Source organism: Labrus mixtus, chromosome 1 (assembly GCF_963584025.1).
Source record: "Labrus mixtus chromosome 1, fLabMix1.1, whole genome shotgun sequence".
Classification (NCBI taxonomy): Eukaryota; Metazoa; Chordata; class Actinopteri; order Labriformes; family Labridae; genus Labrus; species Labrus mixtus.
Genome location: NC_083612.1, coordinates 22,628,288 through 22,652,786, shown reverse-complemented (window position 1 = coordinate 22,652,786; position 24,499 = coordinate 22,628,288). Strand labels below are relative to the sequence as shown.

Below are 24,499 nucleotides of genomic sequence, written 5' to 3'. Positions count from 1 at the left end.
ACATTATGATGCTATTTTATGCACTCTGGGCACCTTATTTACATTTCAAACACATGTACACCTCATATTTGATGCACGCCTATAACACCTATACCTTAAGGCCCCCTTGGAGTACAAGACCCACAGTAATTGCCAACCTAACAGTAAAACCGTGTGTGTGTGTGTGTGTGTGTGTGTGTAGTGGTTTGGCACAAACATCACAACACAAAACCAACCTTTCATAAAGATCTATTCATTTTTAAACACACTCCTTAGTGATGATGTAGTCTGGTGTCCGTTACAGATTACACAACTTAATGTCAAAGACTATAAGACAAATATAGAAAATACAAAGCTGATGAGTTAATCCACATCGCTGTGTCGGCTTGTTTCATGGAAATGTTCAGCAATGTTACGTTTTGCTTCATAATGTGGGGATAACATGCATTTTATTAGAGTTGTAAATCCTGTTCTTCCTTCACATTATGAAAACACACCTCATTAAAATGATTTTATTAAAAACATTATCAAACAGAATAAGCAACAGTTCAAATACCTAAAACCTTAAATTAGCAGAAGACTGTGACACGTTTATCTAAGAAAGTGTAAATATCGCCCAAACATGTAACTGGAAACATTCAAACGTCACCCATCACAGTAGACCATGAAATGCTAAAATCTTACAGTGCAATCTGTGAGAAAACAACAACATCATAAACTCTTAAAACAATGATCCTAAAAAGAAGTCATCAACCTGATGTTTGCAGGTTTCACTTTACAACACTCTGCTGTCAGTGAGACAACAGTTTGAAATGAGATGTAATGATTCAAACAATCAGAAAAACACACACACACTCCATTCTCCAAAGGTCTTCCTTCTGGTACGTGTCTGTGAAAGTAAAGTGGAAATACATTAATATCCTCAATTTCAGCATCACAATAAACAGTTTTCTCATACTACTATTATAAGTTTATAAATACTCATTTTGTGAGTAAGTCATTCATGTTCCCCATATTTTAAACTAAAGTAGTCATGCACACGTTCCAGTCTTTTCATTCCCTGTAATCAGCATTTAGTGTAAAAGTGGAGCTTCAGCAGTTTTAAGTAGAAATCTCAAACATCTCAGCCATGTTTAAACTAACAGCACAGACATCTATATGTGGAAATAATCCAGAAGAGATTCTTGCAGACACCTTTGCATGTTGGTTTTAATCTGAGCTTCAAATGTATTTTCATGTATTACATTTTCACTTTAAAAAAAAAAAAAGGTTTAATCATCTGTTGCTATACATCTTCTCCTTGTTTGTTCGGCCATAGAGTTCACCGTCAACTCAGCTGAGACTGTAGAAAACATTACACAGGTTTCACCCTTTCTGTCAGAATCACCGCTGCTGACACACGCACCTTTGATTTTTCCAAATATATGGTAACGACAACCAGTTTGTTACGCAGAAAATTCTGCAAATGCAAGGGCCATCATCAGTGAACTGTAGACTGGCCAATGTGTTTATTCATTCAGCTAAAATACGTTTCCTTGAAGACATTATTAACATAGAGCCTTCCAGAGATTATAAATGTACAGGTGCGATATCTCATATCGTCTTTTTACCTTATTATTATTATTTAGTATTTAAAAATACTAAATATCATAAACTCAAAACAGTAAAATCATGTGTCATTGCACAAAAACTTTACATGAATCTCTTGTTTTGATGTGATCAGGAAAAAAAAAAAAAAACTTCAGTCAATCAGAATATGCTGCTGATCAGACGTACCCTCGTGCATCACCTCACCTAAAAGCTGAGTGGCTGCTCCAGTGACCCGCCCAGATCCAGTAAAGCGTCTTTCAGTGTGGATTTCAGCACTGAATAATCAGGCTGCTCAGAGTACTGCAGAGCCATCACTGCAGTCAGGAAGGTTTGAAATGCCGCTACAACGCAAACACACACACACAGACACACAAATATATTTATGAAGGGCAAAAACTTGGCACTTTTTACGTGTTATAAGAAATAAGGAACTCACTGGAAACTCTTTTTTTCCCTAGGCAGTGACTCAACAGTGCAGAAACATCCTCCATGTACCTTGACAAGAACATTTTTAAGCTATCAGCATTTTCTATACAATGTACGACCAATTGAACTACTTCATGTTATATGTTAGTCAGGCATGCAGCAGTTTCAAAGGTGTGTGAAGTTGAAATGTCTCACCTCTGCTTCTGTGTGGCGACCTGGTCTGGATTAGTGAGTGCCATCCAAGGCAGCGTGCCCGTGTGCCAGCGCAGCATGCAGTAACCCAGAGACTGCAGGTCACTGCGACGTGACGGAGCTGAAGCAGACAAACAACAAAGTGACCACGTCATGTGTTTACTCTCCAGACCTTGCATTGATAAATAAACACCATAAAGCTAATCTTAAGATGTATACATGATCACCTTGTTTGTTTAAAAAAAAAAAGAAGAAGCGTTTTACACAACCACAACAATCTGCTTCTTCAGAGAGAGAGATTTTGAAATTAGTGTGTGTGTGTGTGTGTGTGTGTGTGTGTTTTTCTGCAGACATATGGGCCGTGGGAGGACTGCAGGTGTCTCCCTCATGTTTGGCTTTTCAGCAGCTTGTAGAGAAAAATGTAATCTGATTCACTGACGTTGAAGTGGAAGAAGAAATCAGTAACTCACCTGCTCCCTTATGTGCGTCGAGGCTGATAAACTCAGTGGTGCCCTCGTGTGGTGTTCTGCTGGCCTCACGATACTCTACATGCTTCCCTCCTGGACAGTACCTGAAGGCATGGCAGTATCCGACCAGGTATACCTAACACGTAAAGAGTTAAGAGTGCTGAGCGGTAAACAAACTTGAATCATGGAAAGGTTAAAGATGTTTATTTCTCACCTGAGATTTCTGTTCTGGTTTGATGTAAATATTTTCTGCATTGATATCACCATGAACGTACTCGTTTGAATGGATGTACTGCAGCACGTCTAACTGCAAGGAGGGAGACATGTTATCTTTTGAGTGAAGGAGGGGGGGGGGGGTAGTAGATAGTTTTGGTTTCGGGACTGTCCTACCAGTTACACTCACTATTCTACAGGCGAGTTGAAGAACAGCTTTCTCTGACAGAAGCTCGCCTTTCTCCATCATGACAGACTGGAGACACTGGCCCATGTCGGGGAAAATTAGAAATCTGTAAAAAAAAAAAAAAGAAGAGCTGAAGTAAAACATTATTTCGTATCTTGTGTAAAAAAAAAAAATCACAGATTGTTTTGTTTCCACACCTGTAGGATTCTGCATGAAGACCAAAACCAACACAGGAAGGAATCCCCAGAAAGTCCATCTTATTCAGTTTGATCCATTTGTCCACTAGAGAGGCAAACACGTTTTAATAGGCGGATAAACACGAGTGATAAGTTACATCTCTGACGAACCAGGACTGAATCTCAAGAGAGTTTAAGTTTGTTTAGTCCTCCTGACTGGCCTGGTTATGTTCCTGTTGAATCAGCTCTTGTCTCTTTCTGCTTTTCTTTCAATAAATGATGGAATGACAGAGAGTTACTTTAGTGTGAAACTGTGTATCTAGATCAGGGGTTCCCAATCATATCAGCTCGTGGTCCCCAAATAAAAGGTGCCAGAGACTGGGGGCCATGACTGTCCCTGGAGCTGGTTGTGGCATATAATGTAGCGGACAGCCGAGCACACACACACACTGATAGACCTATGCAAACACTGGTTACACAAGAGTACAACACAGAAGAAGACAACAGCCTAAAAACCATAACATTATTTAATATAGAAATGTATTGTTAGAAAGGCTTGAAGCAGAATACAAGTAAGTTCCATGTATCGACTTGAGCACTGAGTGGACACACAAAACTTCCTAAAAGACATGCAGGTGTGTACATCTTTATGTGTAAAGAGCAGCAGACACATACATTGTTGCTGTCATGGTCAAAAGTTTGAAGTATTTTTACACATTAACTTCAGTTCTTTTTCACTTCATGATAAGGTTTTATTTGACTTTTTTGTTTCTATTTTTACAATAATGGATAAAATATACTATTTTACATGAGGGGTGCAAACAATCATTAAATAATAATCGGTTACAAAAAAAATGTAATCGATAATCGTTTTGTAGTCCAACTTTTTGTAAATGTTTCTTGTTGCATTGTGGGTTCTAGGATAGGCCTGATTCAAAACAGAAAAAAAGGAGCACACTTACCCTGACAAAAATATCCCTTTAATTAACCCCCCTATGAATTCACAATGAACACAAAGTCCCAAACAAACGAAATATGAATATGAAAGTTCAGTTCAAATTGTCTTTTTAGTCCACAGAAAAAGAAGAACTTTCACTTTGCGATTACCGCTTTACCCCGCCAAACCAATGACGTTTGATCATCCAGGACAGAGCAGCATAACACGATGTTTTCCTATATTTTGGAATTTTAGATGATTATTCTTTCAACAACTACAAACCGGAACAACGTTATTGGGAGAAATAGCTCATAGCGGACAGACGAGCGAGATTGAGCGAGTGTCATTACAGAGGAGAAAGATGAAACAGTTCACCTGTTCTATTGTAACTTCATTTACCAGAGTAAAGTGTGCTCTACACTGCAGACTGGAGTCTTTGTTAACACAATGTTGCTGTCAAAACAGCTTCAACGTGCGATGAGTGCGCATTGATGTCTGCACGTCCGCTCGCCACACTCACTGCTCTAATTATAATAAAGTGTTAAAACGGTCATAACACGTCTGTGTGGATTTTCATTTGAGGTTTGCTGTCTGTTGAGAAATGTCCTAATTTGAATGTTAATACAAAGTAGGCCTATTATTAACAGTTATTAAAATCCTGAAGATTCAAATTAATCAATAGATACTACAAAACGATTACTCGAGTACTCGCTTTAACAATGGGAATAGTAATCAATTAGAGAAAATTTTGCATTTCTGCAACCCTAATTTACATTATTTACATTTCAGTTATCTCGTGAACCCCCTACTTTAAGAACCACTGATCTAGATCACAAAAGAAACTGCCAGAAGAGTTCTCACCGTCTAGCTCACCTTTAACCCCTGTAGCTGTATCAGCCTGTTACAGTCACTGAATGTTAGGACAAATGCTACTGCTCCCTTTCAGCAGTCAGTTAGAACAATTAATTATGACTTAATTCTCTGTGAGCAAAAGAAAAGCCTCGATCTTAAACGAGTGACTTACACATGTTTTTTTAGACAGATAACAGTGTTGAGGAGTTGAACTCTAAAGGAAAGACACTAAACGCTCACCAGATGCAGGTTTAGCCGCTCTCTGCAGGAAGTTCTGCTCATTGAAGATTCTTCCATCTTTGGCTCCCTGACAGGAAGTAGAAGATCAACTTAAGGATCTCATTCAGGAAGAACTGACTTATTTGTTACAGGAAGTAGAGAACATTTAAAACACAGGAACATGTTTAGAAATTCATAATGGGGAAAGCATTCGTTTATTGGGGGAATCTCAGTCCCAGGGCCTCATGATGTACTTTAAGACAGAGTACTCTCTGACGATGACTCTGGAGGCCTCACTTACCAGTTTGAGGATGTGACTTGACTCCTTGGAGTTGAATCTTGAAACTGTTTGCAAAACTGAAAATAACAAAATAAATAATATTCAGTTTTGACAATGAAGGCTACTTTTCACAATTTATTGCAGTTTTCATTGGAAACGACACGTCATGTCGAACACAAATGCATCTTTATCTGCTAAAGTAGGTCAGCCATTTCTTCTGCTGCTGTAATGATGTACGCTGGACCAATGAGACACTGAACTTATAGTTCAGTTCAAATACATGAAACAAAAGATAACGTTTAGAAGAGCTTTGAAACAAGATCATTTTTATATTTTGGATTTTGTACTTTCTGTTGAGGTTAGGTCATTCTTGTGCAGAACATTTAAACAGACAGGGATTCATTCAACAAATAGTCAATTGTTCACTTTATTCTAAAAATGTAAATATTTTCACGTTTTCCATCAGTTTCTTAATGTACAGTTCCTTATTTTTGGTTAGAAGAAATGCAGCATGCCTTCAACTTCGACTACTTCGAACGCACTTTAATGTGTTTACATGGTTTTACAGACACAGCTGCATCTCTCAGTCCTGATAACTGTTCTGTTTTGTTTAAATACTTGCACATCCACACTTGGGTAAATCAATCCTCTCTGCAAGCGCCATTTTCCAGAAATAGGTTTGTTTATTATTGTTTGAAATATTTAATTTGCTAAAGCATAGCAGAGAATATATTTGTGGTCATTTTGGGAATATTGTTCAATATTTACTGTGATTATTCATGTATTTTACTTTGAAGATTTGTAGTCATGTGATCAAGAGACAGTGAAGTGTATTGTCGTGTGTTACTCTGTCGAAGTTAATAAACGAGTGACGGCGGAGCAACACGGTAGTTTATAGTAAGTGAAGGCTGAGTTACTATCACCAATTCATACGAACAATGCCAGAACAATAGACTGTGCACAGTTTTGTTGACAGTATTTCCCCTGATGTCATGAACAAAGTCTCACCTTCATAGATGATCTCTGTGGAGTTCTGTGTGAGCAGTTTCCCCAGCTTCCATTTTTTTCCTGTTGTGTCTGTCATCTCCTCACCTTCATCCAGTGGCTCCACATGAAATGAATGCCTTGCCTTCTTGGCTTTACTTTTACCTGGCATTGTACACATAAAAAAAAAAAAAAAAACGATAACATGTTTACATGGAAAAAGTGCTCATTTTCATCTGCATAGGGATTTAACCTTTTACAGTAATACCACATATTTTATTCCCCTTTTGAGGGAGACCTGGAGGTTGGTGATAGCCATGTACTAATGATTCTGCTGCTCTACTTCCACCTTTATCTTCCACCTGCTTCCCAGAAGGGCTGGAGGGTTTTGCCTTTCCTCTGACTACATGTGGATTCAGCCACAAACAATATTGACGAGAGAAAAGATCATACAAAAAAAGGAGAGAAACTACATTTTTCAAAAAGGACCGTACTGTGTGGGCGTGTGTGTGTTTTGTGTTTCAACTCACCATTTCGAGGGGATTTGGTGGGAGTCGAGGAGGAGGGCTTCAAAGTTGGCTCTACCTCTGCCTTATGTTGAAAAGTGACGGTGTGCGCTTTTGTAGGAGATACAAATAATACAAATAAAAATGTTACCTGCCAAAGGAAGGCAAACGCTGACAAAGTATTTTATTCACATGAATCCACCAACAAGTGTCTCAAAGTTCCATCGTAATTACCTTCAACCCTGTCTTCTCCAACAGGTTTAGTGGAGGGCACCACGGGCAGAGGGACGCCTTTAAAGGTGAATGAAACGTCCTTGTTGAGGCGTAAGGAGTTGCGGGTCTTTTGCAGTGCAGGACGAGTCGTAACTACAGTTGATAGAGTGCATGGGAGGGCTGTAAGAAAAAAACAGAATATATATTTAAAAAGTCTATGGACAGCACCAAGTTACTCCTCTGAAAATATATCCAAGAAATTGACTTTTACTTTCTGTATGGGCACAACTGGTGCTTGAAGCAGGGCTTGTTCTAACCACTGATGAAGCTGCTTCATTCCTTTTGGGTGGAGAGAGACTTAGAGACGGTGTTGAGCTCACAGCTGCAGGTTCTCCAAAAGACGAGGAAAGCTTCTCCCCACATGACGGACAAAATCTAAAACCAGGCTGCAACTTTGTCCCACACTGGGGGCAGAAATGAAAAGGCATTCTGCAAGAGATAAACAACCGTATTGTTATTTACATTGTTGTCCTTCACAACCTCAAGTAAATTGTCTTTAGTGTTGTTTCTGTGCATACATAAACCCACAGACTTTCACAGATTAATGGTGCGGCTCCAGCTGTTAATGCAAAGGGCGAAATCAGTTTATAGATCTGCATCAAATACTCAATTTATGGATAGAAAGAAAAGCAGAAAAATGTAATGTTTGGTCATTTGTGGGCTCTGGTAAATTGGTAAAAGTATTATTTCTTATTTGATAAACTTCACAACAAATTATTTTGATTGCATTAAAAAGGAAAATAACACTTAAATGCAGCTCTAGTTTATAAATAATCCAACACACGTATTTTAGAAAAGACTTACCATAAATGTGAATAATCATTTTGTGAATTAACTAAAGACAGACACGAATAAAGACAAAGTTATTCAGTGTCATAAAGAAACCTGGACCTTGACCCTGATTCAGTGTCACACAAATGCTCTCATTATGTCTAACAAAGCAAACTTTTAGTAAGACTCGTCTTCCAACAAAACATTTAACTTTTCTACCCTTTGAAACAACTCTGTGTGATCTCTTCAATACAAGTGTGTTTTTATTAATCTTCTACAAAAGCTACACTGACAGGTTGTGTTATCCTGTTCCCATAAGAACTGTTTTCAATGTCATAACTCTGCATTTATAAGAAAACATTGGACACAAAGGTCGTGAATGTTTCTTTCAGGAACAACATCAGAGTGTCACTTTCTATTAAAACAAGAATGACACAAGAGCCAAACATGTTCTAGCTAGCTGAAACAAAACTACACAAAACTACACAAAACAACAGGACACTTTACTTCCGGTCTGAAGTGTGGTTTTGTTTTTGGTTAAAAAGGCTTGGCTTAAAGTAAAACGTGCCTGGAAGAAGAAAAAGCATCTCAGCATTTGATTAAGATGTCAATAAAAAGTCTAAAGTGTATCAGATACCTTCTCAAAACACGGCTCCTCCCGACGGTCAGACCATTACGCTTCTGGTGAGAGGGATTTCTTCTTCGCAGAATAAATGTTGTTGTGGTTACAGCAGATTAGAAGAAGAACGCCCCCAGCAGGAGATCAGGGTAACTACAGAAAAAGCATTTACTGGGGTTCGATGACTGAAAGCAGGACCTTCACCACAAATGATTATTTGGAAATGGTCTGAATTTAAATTGTGTTGAACACGTGTCGTCAACAGAAACACCATTGAAGCATGTTCATTGCAATTACTATCATGAGAGAATTCAATCGACTTATATCTGCAGGACTTCAACTGATCAATAACTGGACTGGAAAAGAGCGGGCTCCCACTGAATTGTTGACAAACCCAGGACAACATTTTTAAAATAAAGTAAAGGTCATCTACATGTATGTAGTTGGTTTTCAAAGTGCTTTGTATTTAAATGGCATCTTGAACATTAATCAGAAATTGTAGCTTAAATGGGAAAATGTTAAATCCCTACAATTCAAAGGTTGTGCTTATGTTTCATTGAAGGAACACATGAAAAGGATATATCCAGTTTACCTACAGACATATATAGACTACCTATAACAAGCTGTTCAAGAATGATCACATAAAATGACATACTGCTTCAAGGAATACATAAATAAAAATGTTTATTTTTGGACATCATTTACATATTATGTATATGAAACTATATGGCACAATTTTAAAACAAGAAACATATCGTGTAGTCTTGCTAATATAATCAAATGTAATTTTAGTGATAGCTTTTCACATATATGTAGATGAGACAGTGAATGGGAAAATATGGGAGAATGACGGTGTAAAACAAATCATGTGGTTTTTTTGGAACCTTTACAGCTGTGACAAAAATCTCCCAATACAATTCCAGTGTTTCACTAACAGTGTAAAGACCCTTATTATAATAAATATTATAATATTATAATAAATATTATAATAAACCGATGTGACTGAAGAAGATTTAGAATCTTCATGTCTTGCTTTAAAAATATACCAATAAGAAAATTTGGGCTTAATAGTTTGCAAAAATTTGTATTGCCGATTCAACAAAATGATTACCACTCTTAATAACTCTAACAGCTCTCAGCCTTCTGAATAGTATTTCTATCAGACATCAGAAAATACTTGTTTGAATTTGAGTGAATTTGATTGCGAGGTAGCTTTTATAAACTATGTATATACATATATATACTTCAATTAAATATATATATTTGAAGTGTGTCCCCTACACACAACAAAACTGTCCCCAAGTTGAATTGAAGTCTAGTGACAGAACATCTCAAGTAAGATTGTGTATTTATAAATCATTTGAATTTCAAAAATAACCATCCTGCTGAATGAATGCACATTTTTTACTGCTTTATGAAATGATTATTTCTTGGAGGAGCAATGCTTTCATTACTGAAAACCTGTCGCTGTTCATAATGAAGTATAGATAACTTTGTTTCACTGAATTTTATAAAACACATTTTGGAGGAAACAAGAATCAACAATCTAAAAGAAAATACGTAAGTTGTGAAAGTTAATCAGGCTAAGGTTAGATGGCCAATGTGAGCAGAAAGACATCTGGTTATGGCACTGATGAAATTGCAGCTGGACATTCAGTAAAGCATCAGTAGTACGACTCTAGTTACCTAAAAGTTGTTAAAAGTAACCCTGAAGTAACTACCATACAAACAACAGAGATGACTGCAGGTAACACAGCCTAAAATAATCTGACTATGGAAGGAATAATAGAGGTGGCTCCTTTCCTAATTACAGTGTGAATCTATGCTTACTTTACAGTGAGTGAAATATGAATTATCATTATATTTAAAGCACATCTGGCAGGGCAGCTCACTTCCTGCTTCAAGCAGAAAGTTCATGCCGGAAAAGTATGATCAGCATAAAGAGCTGATGACCTAAGTTGGACTTTTAATCAAGGCACAACAAGAAATAAATACCCCACGCTTTCAAAATAACAAATTCTCAGAAGACTGATCCTATAAACTATTGTACTGAACTGAACTGAAATGCCCTCATAAAAAGACATTTACCTCCGAAAATGTAAAACAGCATCTCACTGAAGGGACATGAGTAATGAACTGGTTTGTGGGATAAAGGAAACAATTATTATCAAATTCCACCTTACTTGGAATACAAATATTACATTACATAATGTATTTATTTATTTATATACTTCAACTTGGATTACTTCCTATTTTTGACCAATATTATGGGCACAGATAAGTGACCAAAGTGGTTCAGCCTTCGTTCTAACATGCACATTTGCTCCTTTCAGGGGCCTCTGAGAGGTCTGGGTTGGTGGGTCCATTAACTCGGACAGTCCCATCGGGGATCCAGGACTTGTCAACACATCGTTCCATCCTCTTCATAATAAGATCCAGCAGGACGTCCACGGCCTGGTTCACGTTCTGCCCGTTGGCAGCACTCGTCTCAAAGTATGGTATTCTGCATGGAAGAAAATTCTAGTTATAAAGACGACAACAGATGACATAGAACACCCACAATGCAACACAAACTTATGTAGCAGGAGAAGAAAACAGCATTTCAGAAAAGGGCTGGGTTTTTGTATGATTTATAATTTTCCACAAGTTTCATAAAGCAGCCGAAAAAAGCAACCAGCATTGTGCGTGACCCCACCCACCCCTCACACAGCCTCTTCAGCCTCCTGCCATCGGGGAGACGGTACCGCAGCCTGCGGGCCGGCTCCACCAGACTGGGAAACAGCTTCTTCCACCAAGCTGTCAGGAAGCTTAACTCTCTCCCCTCTCTTCCTCCCCCCCCCATTTTTTTTACCATTTTGCACAATTTAGAATTTATTACTGTAAATATTATTTATCTTATTTTTACCTCATTTTATTTTATCTTTTTACCTCATTTTGGTTATATTGCACCGCGGGTCGGAGACAAACGCAATTTCGATTCCACTGTATGTCTGGCATATTTTGAAATTGACAATAAAGTTTACTTTGACTTTGACTTTGACTTTGAAATATTCAGGTACTACACGTTAATGACTTAGCTATTTATGAATCAGCTGGTCCCTGTGCTTTATCGACGTGTGACTCAAACAGGGGGAAATGTGCATGTTTGCGGACTACTCTCAGAAGTGAAACGATTAAAAATGTGTTGATTTGTTGAGTGTTTACAGCAGCAGGACATTGCATGTGTGATGAGATCAAGACAACCTTCTGTGCTCATGTGAAGCAACATAGTCACAGCGTCAGTGTTGCTCCTTTGGGAGTTTAATATGTGTGTTTGGAAAATAGTGACACGTCATATCATTACAATATTTATCTAGCATCAATTTACAGCTGATTCCTGTTGTCCTGGCATATGTGCTGAGTCTCAATAATCATTTATTATTTATTAACAAAACTAATCAAACAAGTGAAGACTTAGAATAGGACACAGGCATATAGCTAAACAGTGCAACAAAAGTCAACAGATACTGACCACATGTCTGAAGTGAAATGCTGATTTAATACTCCAAATAAAACGTTGTCACTCTATAACAGCTGTGTTTTTAGTAAAGGTGTGTCCACTAGGGTTAGAGCAGGATATTTTACACATGTGCTCAAATATTTGCTTTTCAAGGAGGATGAATTTAGTACGACATTCTGCTGCACAGACTAAGGTACAAATTGCAGTCCCTGCCTTCTTGACAAACAACTGAGGGAGAGGTCCATGTACAGACGGATCAAAGCTGACACTTACCCGTACTTCTCTGCCAGCTCACGGGCCTCGTCTTCAGTGACTGCTCTCTGATCCGTCAGGTCACATTTGTTCCCACACAGTACGACGTCCGGGCTTTCACAGTAGGCATGAACCTGCAACTGGCCTGAAAGATACATACAGCTACGTATTATGTCTCAAGTCTGGTTTTTATATGTTTTTTTAAGGAAGATATCAAGACATTGTTAATGTATTATAATCAGCTGGGAAAAAAAAGTGTGAGCACAACAGAAGCATTAGCTCAGGTTTGCAAAAAAAGAAGGAAATCAAATGTTTAATTCCATTATTATCCCAGTTATTTGTTTGAGCAACAGCAGCTTATAGTTAATTCTGCTAGAGTCACACACAGAGCGTTTCGTCATCATTTACTACAAGTACTTTGGTGTGCAAAAAACTATTCTATTTAACCTAATGTGCACTTGAATCTGAAAAAAACAAACAAACTGCGACCTGATTTTTAATAGCATTGTCGGTTAATGACTAAAGGTGTAAATGAAGTGTTAAATATTAGAGAACATACTCATCCAGTTTCTGACGTTGAGGAAACTTTGCTCATTTGTGAGGTCAAAAAGAAGAAGAAAACCCATCGCATCTCTAAAGAACGCAGTCGTCAAACTCCGAAACCTGTCATGAGAAATGTCGTTAAAGAGGTAGAGTCACTTTTGGAAAACAACTAAAGAAAACACTGGGTTTGAGAGGGTTTCATGTACCTCTCCTGTCCTGCCGTGTCCCACAGCTGCATGTGAATCTTCTGTCCTTTACCTGAAGATCCATCTGAACCCGTCGATTTGTATACCTGAGAGACAGCAGAGACACAGTGAGTTCAAACAAAAGAAACTATTTTTAAATGTTTTTAATCTGATGTAATCAGCTATAAAAAAGAAAGCCACTTAGTGTAAATCTAGATACTTGGCCACAGTTTAATAAAATGATCTAAGTAAGTATGATGAATCCCTTTAAGTAGCCTATGACGAGAAAAAATGCAAGGCAACAAAATACTGTGCTGTCGATGAGTGGAGTTTTCCCACTACATGTGAACGAAACTCAAGAAAAATAAGTTCAAGGCCAACTTGGCTCATCAAAATGAACTACACTTTAGGATGTACCAAGGAACAGTCAATGTTCAAATAAAGACTGAAAAGTTGGACGTAACTTGAGTATGCACTAAAACCTCTCATCATGTCATTTTATGGACCAGGACAAATCAAGACTGTGTGGTGTTTAAATTTTTATACTTAATGGATTCAAATACAGGAAGCACAGCTCTGGGTTGTTTGAGGACAGTAAAATAATTTACTGTGTTCTCACCATGACAGTGAGTTGAGTTTTGTACTCTGTAAGTGAATGTTTCATAGCTACTGTAACTTTCATTCATAGTTTTTCTTTCTATTTCTTAAACTAAAATGCAATTAAAAAGTAGGCAATGGACTTTCAGTCTTATCACATAAACTGGACTGGACTGTCCGTATAGCTATGATCAAACAGAGTATTCAGGCTACCTTCTTGGAGCCTGAGGTCAGTAGTAATAAAGAGGGAACATTAAGTAAATATGAACACTGCTCAGGTGTTTGCCAATGGTATGAAGTGTTTATTCTGAAGGAGGGAGCTTCCTGCTGTTCACCAACATTAGTCATTACTGAGACTTCTGTTGCAACATTCATCAGTAGTCTTTTGTTACAAGACTTAATGGCGTGGGAATGCGTTAAAGCCCCTGATTAGGCGGCCGTAAATCCTAGTAGCACACACATGGACGCAGATATGTTACCTTAGAAGTGCACAGTGTAAATACATGTCTTCTTTTACTGACGTATCGATCCGAGGGAAAATCCTAACATGACCGATGACCGAAACTTAGAAACCGTACCATATTAATTAACATGACTGAACTTACCACTCTCTTTTCTCTGAAGTCTATTCCCACTGTAGTGATGAACTTTGAGTTAAACTTGGAATCTGTGTATTGGTAGAGGAAGCTAGTTTTTCCCACTCCGGAGTCACCGAGGGCTAGGAATTTGATGAGGTAATCATAGTCCCCATCAGACATAGTGAGTGCTAAGTTTCTGAAACACACAAACAAAAGATCTCATTAGAACAGCAGTCAAGCTATTTTGTAGAGATATACATTTCTGTTTTTCTATACCCCAAAGTGCATCGCAAATACTAAGACATGAAGGAACACAAAAAATGTAGTTACCTCTTGTTTTCTATATAACCCTGAGATTATCATACTTTGTTCTACTTTCCATCAAAACTCATTAACACTTGGGCCAACATTTTATTTTCAAGTGAAAAACGGATAGTTGTAAATAGGTCCCAACAGATGCACTACAGTAGACTACTGTGTAGCAAAATCAAAGAGCATTCGTAAGAAGCAAAACTAAATATTAGTTTTTTAGTTTTCAGAGCTTTATGTCTTCAGAAGAAATCAATAAGGGGTGGTCATTAACAGTTGGCGCATTGACATTTTGAAAAATTGGCTACCAATTATTGGTCTTTGTCCTCAGTGTGAACCCTTTTTAACATATAGAGAATATCTAAAATAAATTGCATCCCAAGTGTGATTCATTTGGATGTGGATTAGATGTCAGCATGTGAAAGTGGTTTTAGATTTACGTGGTTTGTGAAGTTCAGGACAATCGCTGCATTATTATTAATTTCAGGACTTACAGGAGGGACAAGTTTACTGATGGCCCTTGAAATACAATTCTATGATGTATAAGCTCCATAAAAAGGTCATGTATTATGTTTGGTAATTGTAATAAAACTACTGAACATGGTTTTATGTTTCGTGTTTTCATTATTAGTAGGCTTAACTGCTTTGTATCTTCATGACTGATATTACAAGGTAAGTTAAAATGGCAATAATATTTAGATTTGGCAACTAATAACTGATGCCTGTTTCCAGCCTAGCAACTACTATTAACAGCACTGCTATACGCTAGAGGCGGGGGGTTAGGGAAGGAAAGCTAGAGAGTAATGAAAGAGAAGGACTAAAAAATAGTTTTCATGGGATTTGTTAAGAACAGGAAAAGTATAGACACCAGCCTTGACCCTTTAGGATGAAGGAAAATCTATGTGGTTCATACACCGCATTTAAAGAGCCATGACTGCCCGTTCCCGAGCCGGCTGTGTCCAAATCAGTCACTTTGTAGAGTAATAGACCCGCAATACTTTAGTCGGCCATGAGCAGTACTTTCAACTAAAGAATCAACATGTCATTGGATTGTGGGATGGTTGGCAGATACCATGGACACTTCAATTCAGTATGCTCTCAAAATGTTGACCCTGTTTTGTTTTTTATTTCATACTATTTTTCAGATTTAGTCCCTAGAGGTCCAGCAATGCCATTCAGCTGTCCACTAAATGACTAAAAACTGTAATCTCAGCGAGCTCTACGGCACTGCACACACTCATCGCTCTGGCAGATCAAACCTCCAGTGCTGTTGAAAGTGGGTGGAGCCAAGACTATAATGGTGTCATTGAAGTCTATGGACCAATTAGTACGATGCAGGGCGATGAGTCCCACCCTAACAGGTACAACAGAACCAACAGGTGAGGGTGGGGGATGTCAGTCAAGTACAACTTGTACAGTACGTATACACTCACACACACACACACACACACACACACACACACACACACACACACACACACACACACACACACACACACACACACACACACACACACACACACACTCACACACTCACACACACTCACTGAGGTTTGATCAGGACAAACTGGTGAAAAACAAACGTGTGGACTATGGCTGTGTAGCGGCTAAGATCTTTTTCTCAAATTCTAAGATTTAATTAGGCCAAACAGATTATATTCTGCTCAATAAACAATAGGACTTTAGTTTTGAGTTCCTCCACAGAGTGAAGGCGATGCAGTTTGGAAGGACATACAGTTCATTTCATAGTATTTAGTCTTGTTTGTTGTCGTTCCAGTCCAACTGGTTGATTCAACAGTTCACAGAGAACATTTAATGACAGCACATCATACGCTATCAACTAAACAATAATTGACTCTGATGCAGGTAAAGTGAGAACATCCAAACATAGAGTGAGAGTTTCATGATGAGTTGATGAACATCACGTTCTACGACACTTGCCTTTGGATACATCTCAACGCATTAGTATATCTATCTATACCTATTACATTAGTATAATGATAGGTGATAGGCTATAAGGTGCACTGACAAAGAGCTAATCATTAAAGTTCAAATTAAACAGACAAAAAATGAATGATGTTATTCAACACAAATAATTGAGTGACAGTCTGAGTCAGCAAAGTTTTCCTTGATTGATTCTTTAAAGTAAAAAAAAAAAGCTTATAATGCTAATCTTCACTGAACAAAGTGAATACATTTTACTCATATGACAATTACAGGTTTTGATGAGCAGCGGAGTATTTCCTCAACTGCAAAAGCTGGTTTAAGGAAAGCTTGTTGTCAGTAAAGGTCTAATTTGATCATTCTAGGCTAGCCCACCTTCAGTGTTTGCAAAAGTGAAGTGAATTTGACAGGATGGGTCAATGTTTTATTATTTCGAAATTATTATCTTCCTGCTGGTTGTGCAAGCAAATTCAGAATTTTTTACCACCATTAGCATTTCTATACATCACCAACATTGTAACCACTGACCCAGGAGCATTAGCCAACCTTTTGTTTTGGAAAATAACAGTCAAACTACTTATCTTTTCCTCACTCAACTTTGTTCACATATGTCCGCACTGATTGGCAGATTTGGCAAAAGACTCCATTTTTAGTTGCTTCTTGTTTCAACCAACTCCAGCGGTCTCGTCAGTGTTCCTGGAACATTTACACTCCTTTGTGTTTTCATGCTTTGGCTCTCTCCCTTGACCGTTCACATGATTTTCTATTTTTGAAATGTTGATTTTTGGCACACTTTTAATCTAATAACCCAGTGGTTCCCAAAGTGTTTGTGCTGCCTGTGGCCCACTTTTGGCAGATGAAATCAACAATTATTACTTTAAACAGATTTTTAAAAAACCTGACTCTCAGGAGATGAACAACCTAAAAAAAATGATGTAAATCTTCTTTTAAGATTTATATTTCCATTCCTGCAGTGAATGTAATGACTAGCCTGGGCTTGTTCTGTTCTACAGATCTTCTCAAGTCGGGGGTGCAGATGTAAGACTGCCACTCTTAGTTCATTTTCAATGTCCAGCTCTGATCTGTATTTTGTGTTCAATGAGGCACACAGGTAGGATGTGGCAAAAGGAAGGAGTGTGGCTCTCTTCATTGTACAGGTGAAGCCGAGGGTGAGATATGACTCGTCATCTTTCTTTACTTTCTTTTAGTAGTTGTGAAATCTGGTGTAGATATGACACACGCTTGAGGGCGCTTATGAAACGTTAAACCTGCCTTAAAGATATCATCTCAGAAGAATCAGTGATAAAACACCAGCATCACAGGAAAAAGTATAAAATTACGAATTATGATTGTGAATTATATGTTGCTGTTTGTTTTTTTAAGGCAGTATTTTAACTGGCATCAGCAGGCCAAGGGAAGATTCCCTCATTAGGCTTTCAATCAGGCCAGTGGGCTCGTAGGAATGTCGAGCCCTACATGAACAGGCAGCCCGTTTCTTTCAATTTTTACAATAAAAATGTGCTAGTGTGTATGGTATAGGACAGGAAGCATTTGACCGCCAGTAGGGCGATGTGTTTAAGCCACGAACAAGCAAAGAATGGTTTAGGGGAGGGCTGCAGAGAGAGTACGGGAGCTGGATGTACCGACAGCCGTAGCTCACTCATCAGCCTCCCAGTGAACACAGCCAGACAGGGACCAATAGAAACCAGTTTTACAGGGTGAAGGGTGCAGCAGGGCGACGAAGACAGCTTGGTGAGGTCATCCCTGAGAGACCACGACTTTATGATGTAAATATTACTTCTAAAGTGATCAGCAATGGTAATAGTTGATGTCGATTGACCACACTCCCATTGTCAGTTTAAAAATAATGTTAGAGGAGAAACAGAGTGCAACAGTGGCTGGAGAGCGTTTGTGTAAAGCGACTCTACTACAGTCCTCTTTTGACTGATGTTAACGCCAATCAATATCTGCGACCAATCTGGTTTATTTATATTAATGCAAAACCTTAAGCATATAAAATCACACTCTGTTACAGTACATTACTTTACACATGAAGCATATGACTTACATTTTAAGTCAGTAATATTAAAGGACCAGTAGGCGTTGGTTGAATGTAGCTGCCCCCCCCCCAATTCCAACCTAAACTTACAAAACACACAACTGAAAGGAATAGTATTACAGCATCCCATAAATAACACGTTCAATTTCAGGCGGTAGATAATGTCCATCTGCCTGTAAAAGTGACAAACAGACAGACTCAGGCGTTCCTCTATGTCAGGCTTATTGAAACTACTGTGCAGTTTGACCTCTAGAGGGAGAATATAAGAACATCTTTGACACTTTTTCAACATTACGCAAGACCTCAGAACTACTTGTACAGTTCGACATTGTGGGCAAATGTGTGTAACGTAAGAAGTGTTTCATCCTGCTGACACAGTCACAGGAAATGACGGAAGGCATTTTAAAGTCCTTCCCCCCTCAACAGTCATGGTTCTGTCCACTCATTCTTACCTTTCAAAGATAGGAGTTGTATTTTCTCTCTACAGATGAGCAGCTTTTGGCTTGTTTGAGTAAAGGTTGACTTGATTTAGTGAAGACATGTAACTCTTTTTTAAACTAGGCCTACATTTACTCAATGAGAAGGAAGAGCTATCATGATAACTACTGACTGAACCTTTTCACTTGACACGGTCCACTAAATCTGGTCAAAACAATTAAAAGAAAGTGCAGATATATCATATGACCAGTGCGTAGAAAAGTATTCAGACAAGTCCTACATTCTTTCCCTGTTACCCGCACTGAACCTTTCATCTAGAGCTATAAGCAGCTTAAGGTCTCGTGCAAAATCAGGATGCATGAAAAATACACTGTGATGGATGGAAACGACTTCAACATGCTCTGATTTGGCCATGAACGGTAAGAGAAGACCACTGAGCCACTAAAAGTAGCTAGTGCTGCTCATGGGCCTGTTTTGAGGTGGGGGTCGAGGTTATATATCAGGTTTTGTTTATGACTCAGTCCTTTCCATCAAGTCGGTTAACATCAACTATTAAACAGATCTTTCAACTCCCAAACTCAAACTTGTGTTTCGTTCTGTGGTAAAGATAAAATCACAACAACTTGAAATGAATGAATATCACTTCAAGTGTATGCTATATCTTTTTCAGTGCTTTACCTTGCCCTCAGATAGCCCGTTCCTTTGGCACGGTATTTTCTCAACCATACAAGTCCTCTGATCCTACACAAGCCTTGTACTTTGTTACCCCACAGATCAGCTGTCTGGGTCAGAAAAGTGAGTTGGCAGGGCCCGCCGGGAGCCTAGTGGTTAGTGTGCGGGCGCCAGGTACAGAGGCTAGAGTCCTCAAAGTGTGAATGACGTCACCCATTGGTAGAGACGCCATGCTGAAAATCCAGTCTCAGCATAGCTTTCAGTCAACCTAACGACAGGCTGAGAGCTGGAGCTGAGGCGGGTTGTAAGCCTCCTGACAAACCGTTACACCGGGCCTACCTGTCAATCAGTTCAGAGCCACTTCTGGGGCTCCTGGAGCCAGCCTCAAGCGAAACCTCCATGAATTGCAGGATTTTGCGCTTCACCCGCGGTTGCCGCTTGAGACCATTTTAAAGGCGCAGGTGTACTTTGGGCAGCAGTAGCTCAGTCCGTAGGGACTTGGGTTGGGAACCAGAGGGTCGTCGGTTCAAGTCCTGATGTGCATTATAATATGGAAGTTGGTCTGGTAGCTGGAGAGGTGCCAGGGCACTTCCGAGGTACCCATGAGCAAGACACTGAACCCCCAACTGCTCTGGTGTGCTCTTAGCAGCCCCACTCTGACAATACAGAGTGTAAACCAAATTTCCCCTCAGGGATTAATATAGTAAATATTTCCCTATCTGACAAAAACATGTGTCTAAAGCCAAAAGTATTATTTAGAACTGTTCAGTGTGTGTTTTGAATAAATACTTGTGAAATTCAATTTCCATTTTTTTCAGATTTTACTTTGCATTCATAGTCTATTTACACACCCTGACTTTCCAGAGGGCCATATCACACTCCCTGAACGTCAGGGAGAAAAAGAAGAATGCACCTATCAAATACAGAGTCTGTTATTTATAGCAGTGCTGTTATTTAACAAATATAAGAAGGTACATTAATTAATTATCTGGGTATTTCTGTCATAGGCATCTTACTGAATCAAAATAAAAGCATATTGATACTTTTCTGTGCATGACAAGGCATAGTGTGAGATCATATTAAGCACTTTAATTCATCAAAGAAGTGTAGGACACTATAGTTTCAACTCATTCTGACTGATGGTGATACATTTTCCTAACAAGGATTCTGGTGTAACAGTATATTGACTCACAATATGATTTCTGTGACAGTGAAAACAGGTCACAGAAGTGACACAGCAAAACCACACTGCTAGAGACTGTTTGCAAAATTCTGCAGACTATAATCAGACGAATCAAAAAGCACCTTGTTGATCTTAGCAGTTTAATGGGATGTGTAACACTAAGTTTTACACACAAGGAGGTTAATGTTTTTTCAGCCCACAGATTATTTAATGAATAAAACAACTCCAGCTGTTCTGTGTGTCATGGCTTTAAAATCATGTCTTCCACCAGCTCGAGCATTTTCATTTAAAATGATTATGAGCACAAGCAGAAACTCTATGTTTGCTTGGTTTAAGCCTTTGTTTGAATAGTCTTGCTACATTTCTGAAAAGAGATAATTACATGTTAAAATGCTGAGTCCAGAGGATCTTGTTGAAACAGATCAAGTCACAGTAGTTAGTAAAGCAGTAGAAATGCAGTTGCTAATGCAAAGTGCATCCAGGTATATTTAGGCACAGGCAGCAAAAAATAGGCTTTTTCTGCAGACTCAAAACATATTGCTTTACTACATCATCAGTCATTTGACAGCCACATGAAACTGGTCCTAATTTCCCATCAACCAAATGTAGTAGTAGTGACATTTACAACATAAATCGATTTAGTGTCACGCCAACAGCTGTAAAAATGGTAAGTTCAACAAACAAGAGTGTATTTGTTGCAGCAGTCAGTGACAGCATTTAACGCATGACTATGCCATTTTATAGAACTGTAATATTACAAACTAAGAATACATCAGTTTGATTTTTTTCTCCTCCACTCCATGTTAATCTACTTTACTTGAGTATGTCCATTCATGCTGCTTTCCTCTTCTACTCAGCAGATTTCTGAGTTAACCAAATAATTGACTCTTTCACTAACATAGCTAACGTACATATTCTTGATAAAAGAAGATCCAGAGCAGCATTACTAAAGGCAGGATCAAGGCAAACCTGATGCAGCCTTAACTGTACGCTTTATCCAAAAGGAAAACTTTAAATCTTCTCTTAAAAGAAACATATGCTTTCTATTGGCTACTCTGGATACTTTAGGTATAAGTTTACCTAGAGAAAACCTGCATCTACACGCACTGTTCTAGAGGGGTTAAAGGAAACTATATGAGTCTCTAAGTTTTATAATAACTGATAGTCATTGGCTTTGTAGACGAGAAGATTCATTTGAACTTTCTTTGTTAATTTCTAAGCACGACTGCAGAGAAACGACAATGGGAGAAACGTGATTCCTGTTGTCAGGAAATGTCAAGCAGCTTTTTGAAAGACCCATTGGGATATCAGGGCACAATTTTACAATGATTCAGCCAGAGAATCTGAATCGAGTGTGGATCTGTCATGTTGAAGAATAAGAACATTATTTATCCAATGACCTGACATGTGTGTTCAATCACTGAAGCCACCAACCATCCAAAGCAGCACACTGCCTGAGAAAAGCTTAACACTGACCAACTGGAAAATTAGGTTCCTGTTACGTAATTCCTTGCAGATTTGTTTAGGACCTTTATGGGCAATAGTTTAACAAAAAGTTATTTGTCAACACATTTATTATTTCACTATAATGTTACACAACACATTAGAGGCTTCTGAAGAAACGTTGTGCTTATCACAAACTAACTAATGTGCTAAAAGTACGAGAACCACGTCCCCATTTTTACCCAATTGTATGAATTGATCCCTGAATACATTCTTCAAGAAAGTAGATATCATGGTCTTCATTTAGGAATGTCTAAATTACATGAGAGTATTAGAAGGACTGAAAACATCAGCTGACCAAAAGGTACCGTAGGAGGTGCAACAGGCAGAAAATGCCAAAGCAGAAATAACATCTAACCTGTAAAACAATCTATTGATAAATCCATGTCTTGGCTGAGTGCAAGAAAAGTTTTTGTTCTTTGAGAACACCAAGTGTTTCACCTCTGTACTTAGTAGTGACCCTTTGCAGACATTTTTATTTATTTAACCACAACACAACAACGAATATTTGACAACTATTGTAAGAGTCAGAGGTGCTGTTTAGAGAGATTTGGAGTTTACTTTTTTATTCTGATTTTGTGGCATATTTATGTGAAGCATCTTTTGTATTTTGTGCCATGTTTTTTATGGTTTGTATCTGCAATAGTTTGGCCTTTTCTTTTCTACTTAAACAAACAAATGTAATAGGCCATCACTGATTGGCTTTCCTGTTTCAGTAAAGTAAAAAAAAAAATGGAGCTTCCTCTCAAACTCTCATCTGTTTCTTACGTGTGTGTTGAAATGGGAGTAGCTGTGTTTGCCAGGCAAGCACTACCACCCATGCAGACCCTCAAAAACAAAAAGCAGCTTTAATCATTTGTCAGGGAGAAGTGGAGGACCCACCCTGGGCAGCTGTCCAACACAGAGGCCAGCAGCTCCTCGGGAAAGTCCGGATTCGCGCATACCATAAACTTTAAAGGACGTGAAAAACAATTGGGACACTATGATGATACTCGGAACAAAATGCAACGATTAGATAAGGTTATCAAGCATCCTTCAAACTTCTGCCTGACAATAATGGCAACTATGTGTCGTCATTAAAATGCCGTGTCAGGATTTAATGCGGCGAGAAACTAAAAAACAAAGACGCAAACATATAAACAGCAAATCGGTTAACTGTAACAAATAGGAAATGAAGAGGAGGTCCTCATGTAAATGCCACTGGTAGTTTAATGGGTTTTTTGTTATTATCAAGAATAACCACACTTTTACTTTACTACTAGGTTATATGAATCCTGCCAGTGTCAAGTAGATTTCATTGGACGCCAACCTCGCAGTTTTATCTGTCTTAACATATTGCAGCCTATGGGTCCAAACATGCCGAGTTAGGTTAACTATCTTGTAGTCTTTGTTAAAGATAAAAAAAAAGTTTGTACTCGTACCAGCTGTGGTGTTCGTCTGTAAATGTTATTTACCAAGTTGGAGAAAGCGAACAACTCTGATAGGAGGTTAAAGCAGGTGGTAAAAATGTTTCTCAAATGTCTTTAGTTGTGTGAGGGTGAATGTCGGCAGATAACCTAAAACCAACACAATAACCGAAGTTATCAACCTCTCTCTTAGTTCTGACAGATGCTACAGACTCACTTCTTCGACTGACATTTCCTGGAAAACAGTTCTCAAACTACTCACCAGCCCCGGGGTGTAGCTGCTGCGCACTGTGTCCTGGTGTTAAAATAATAAGTTGGAGGTGACCGCGCAAGTCTTTTCCGACAGGTGAATAAATAAATGTTTTACTTTCTTCGTCTCCTCTGAGCCATTAGTTGACATGAGACCAGCTTCTGTTGCACTGAGCAGCACCTTTACTCTCCGAGTGGGTGCCTCGTTTTGAAACAGCTCCTCCCCACACTGCGATGAGGAGCACTGAAGGTCTTCTACAAGAACATGACAAGCTGAACAGGAGGCTAACCATGGGCCAAATGTAAAGCTGCTCAAGTTAGTAAACTCAAATAATCAGCCCATATCTAATAGTTTTTTTTATTCAGTTGGGTTATTGGTTCCCAACCTGAGGTCCGAGACCCCCTAAGGGG

The 24,499-nt window shown here is 38.6% G+C and overlaps 2 protein-coding genes across 3 annotated transcripts; both read right to left on the bottom strand.

The window, feature by feature from the left end:
- Nucleotides 1-477: 477 nt before the first annotated feature.
- Nucleotides 478-8,746, bottom strand: vrk3 (VRK serine/threonine kinase 3). Of its 2 annotated transcripts, none has more exons than XM_061039070.1 (15): nucleotides 8,690-8,746; nucleotides 7,493-7,710; nucleotides 7,243-7,401; nucleotides 7,033-7,119; nucleotides 6,527-6,667; nucleotides 5,540-5,595; nucleotides 5,260-5,326; nucleotides 3,252-3,336; nucleotides 3,058-3,160; nucleotides 2,869-2,961; nucleotides 2,658-2,790; nucleotides 2,191-2,308; nucleotides 2,006-2,064; nucleotides 1,774-1,910; nucleotides 478-868 (listed from the first exon to the last, which is right to left on the bottom strand). In XM_061039070.1, exons 2-14 carry the CDS (start codon nucleotides 7,707-7,709, stop codon nucleotides 1,774-1,776), a joined length of 1,455 nt encoding a protein of 484 aa, XP_060895053.1. In that variant the 5' UTR covers nucleotide 7,710; nucleotides 8,690-8,746; the 3' UTR covers nucleotides 478-868. The 2 variants fall into 2 exon arrangements, with proteins under 2 accessions (XP_060895053.1, XP_060895045.1); XM_061039062.1 differs by lacking the exon at nucleotides 8,690-8,746 and adding an exon at nucleotides 7,814-7,837.
- Nucleotides 8,747-9,338: 592 nt separating this feature from the next.
- Nucleotides 9,339-24,310, bottom strand: rab27a (RAB27A, member RAS oncogene family). The gene is made up of 6 exons (XM_061039051.1): nucleotides 24,102-24,310; nucleotides 14,353-14,521; nucleotides 13,172-13,257; nucleotides 12,982-13,085; nucleotides 12,444-12,567; nucleotides 9,339-11,174 (listed from the first exon to the last, which is right to left on the bottom strand). Exons 2-6 carry the CDS (start codon nucleotides 14,503-14,505, stop codon nucleotides 10,979-10,981), a joined length of 663 nt encoding a protein of 220 aa, XP_060895034.1. The 5' UTR covers nucleotides 14,506-14,521; nucleotides 24,102-24,310; the 3' UTR covers nucleotides 9,339-10,978.
- Nucleotides 24,311-24,499: the final 189 nt, after the last annotated feature.

Excerpts from the sequence above, each read along its gene's own strand:
- rab27a (XM_061039051.1), bottom strand. The coding sequence starts at position 14,505 with ATGTCTGATGGGGACTATGATTACCTCATCAAATTCCTAGCCCTCGGT. Across the intron at positions 13,258-14,352 it reads ACTTCAGAGAAAAGAGAGTG|GTATACAAATCGACGGGTTC; the intron begins GTAAGTTCAGTC and ends GCTGTCTCTCAG. Across the intron at positions 11,175-12,443 it reads GAGCTGGCAGAGAAGTACGG|AATACCATACTTTGAGACGA; the intron begins GTAAGTGTCAGC and ends TCTTCCATGCAG.
- vrk3 (XM_061039070.1), bottom strand. The coding sequence starts at position 7,709 with ATGCCTTTTCATTTCTGCCCCCAGTGTGGGACAAAGTTGCAGCCTGGT. Across the intron at positions 7,402-7,492 it reads CAGTTGTGCCCATACAGAAA|CCCTCCCATGCACTCTATCA; the intron begins GTAAAAGTCAAT and ends TTTTTCTTACAG. Across the intron at positions 1,911-2,005 it reads AGGGAAAAAAAGAGTTTCCA|CGGCATTTCAAACCTTCCTG; the intron begins GTGAGTTCCTTA and ends TTTGCGTTGTAG.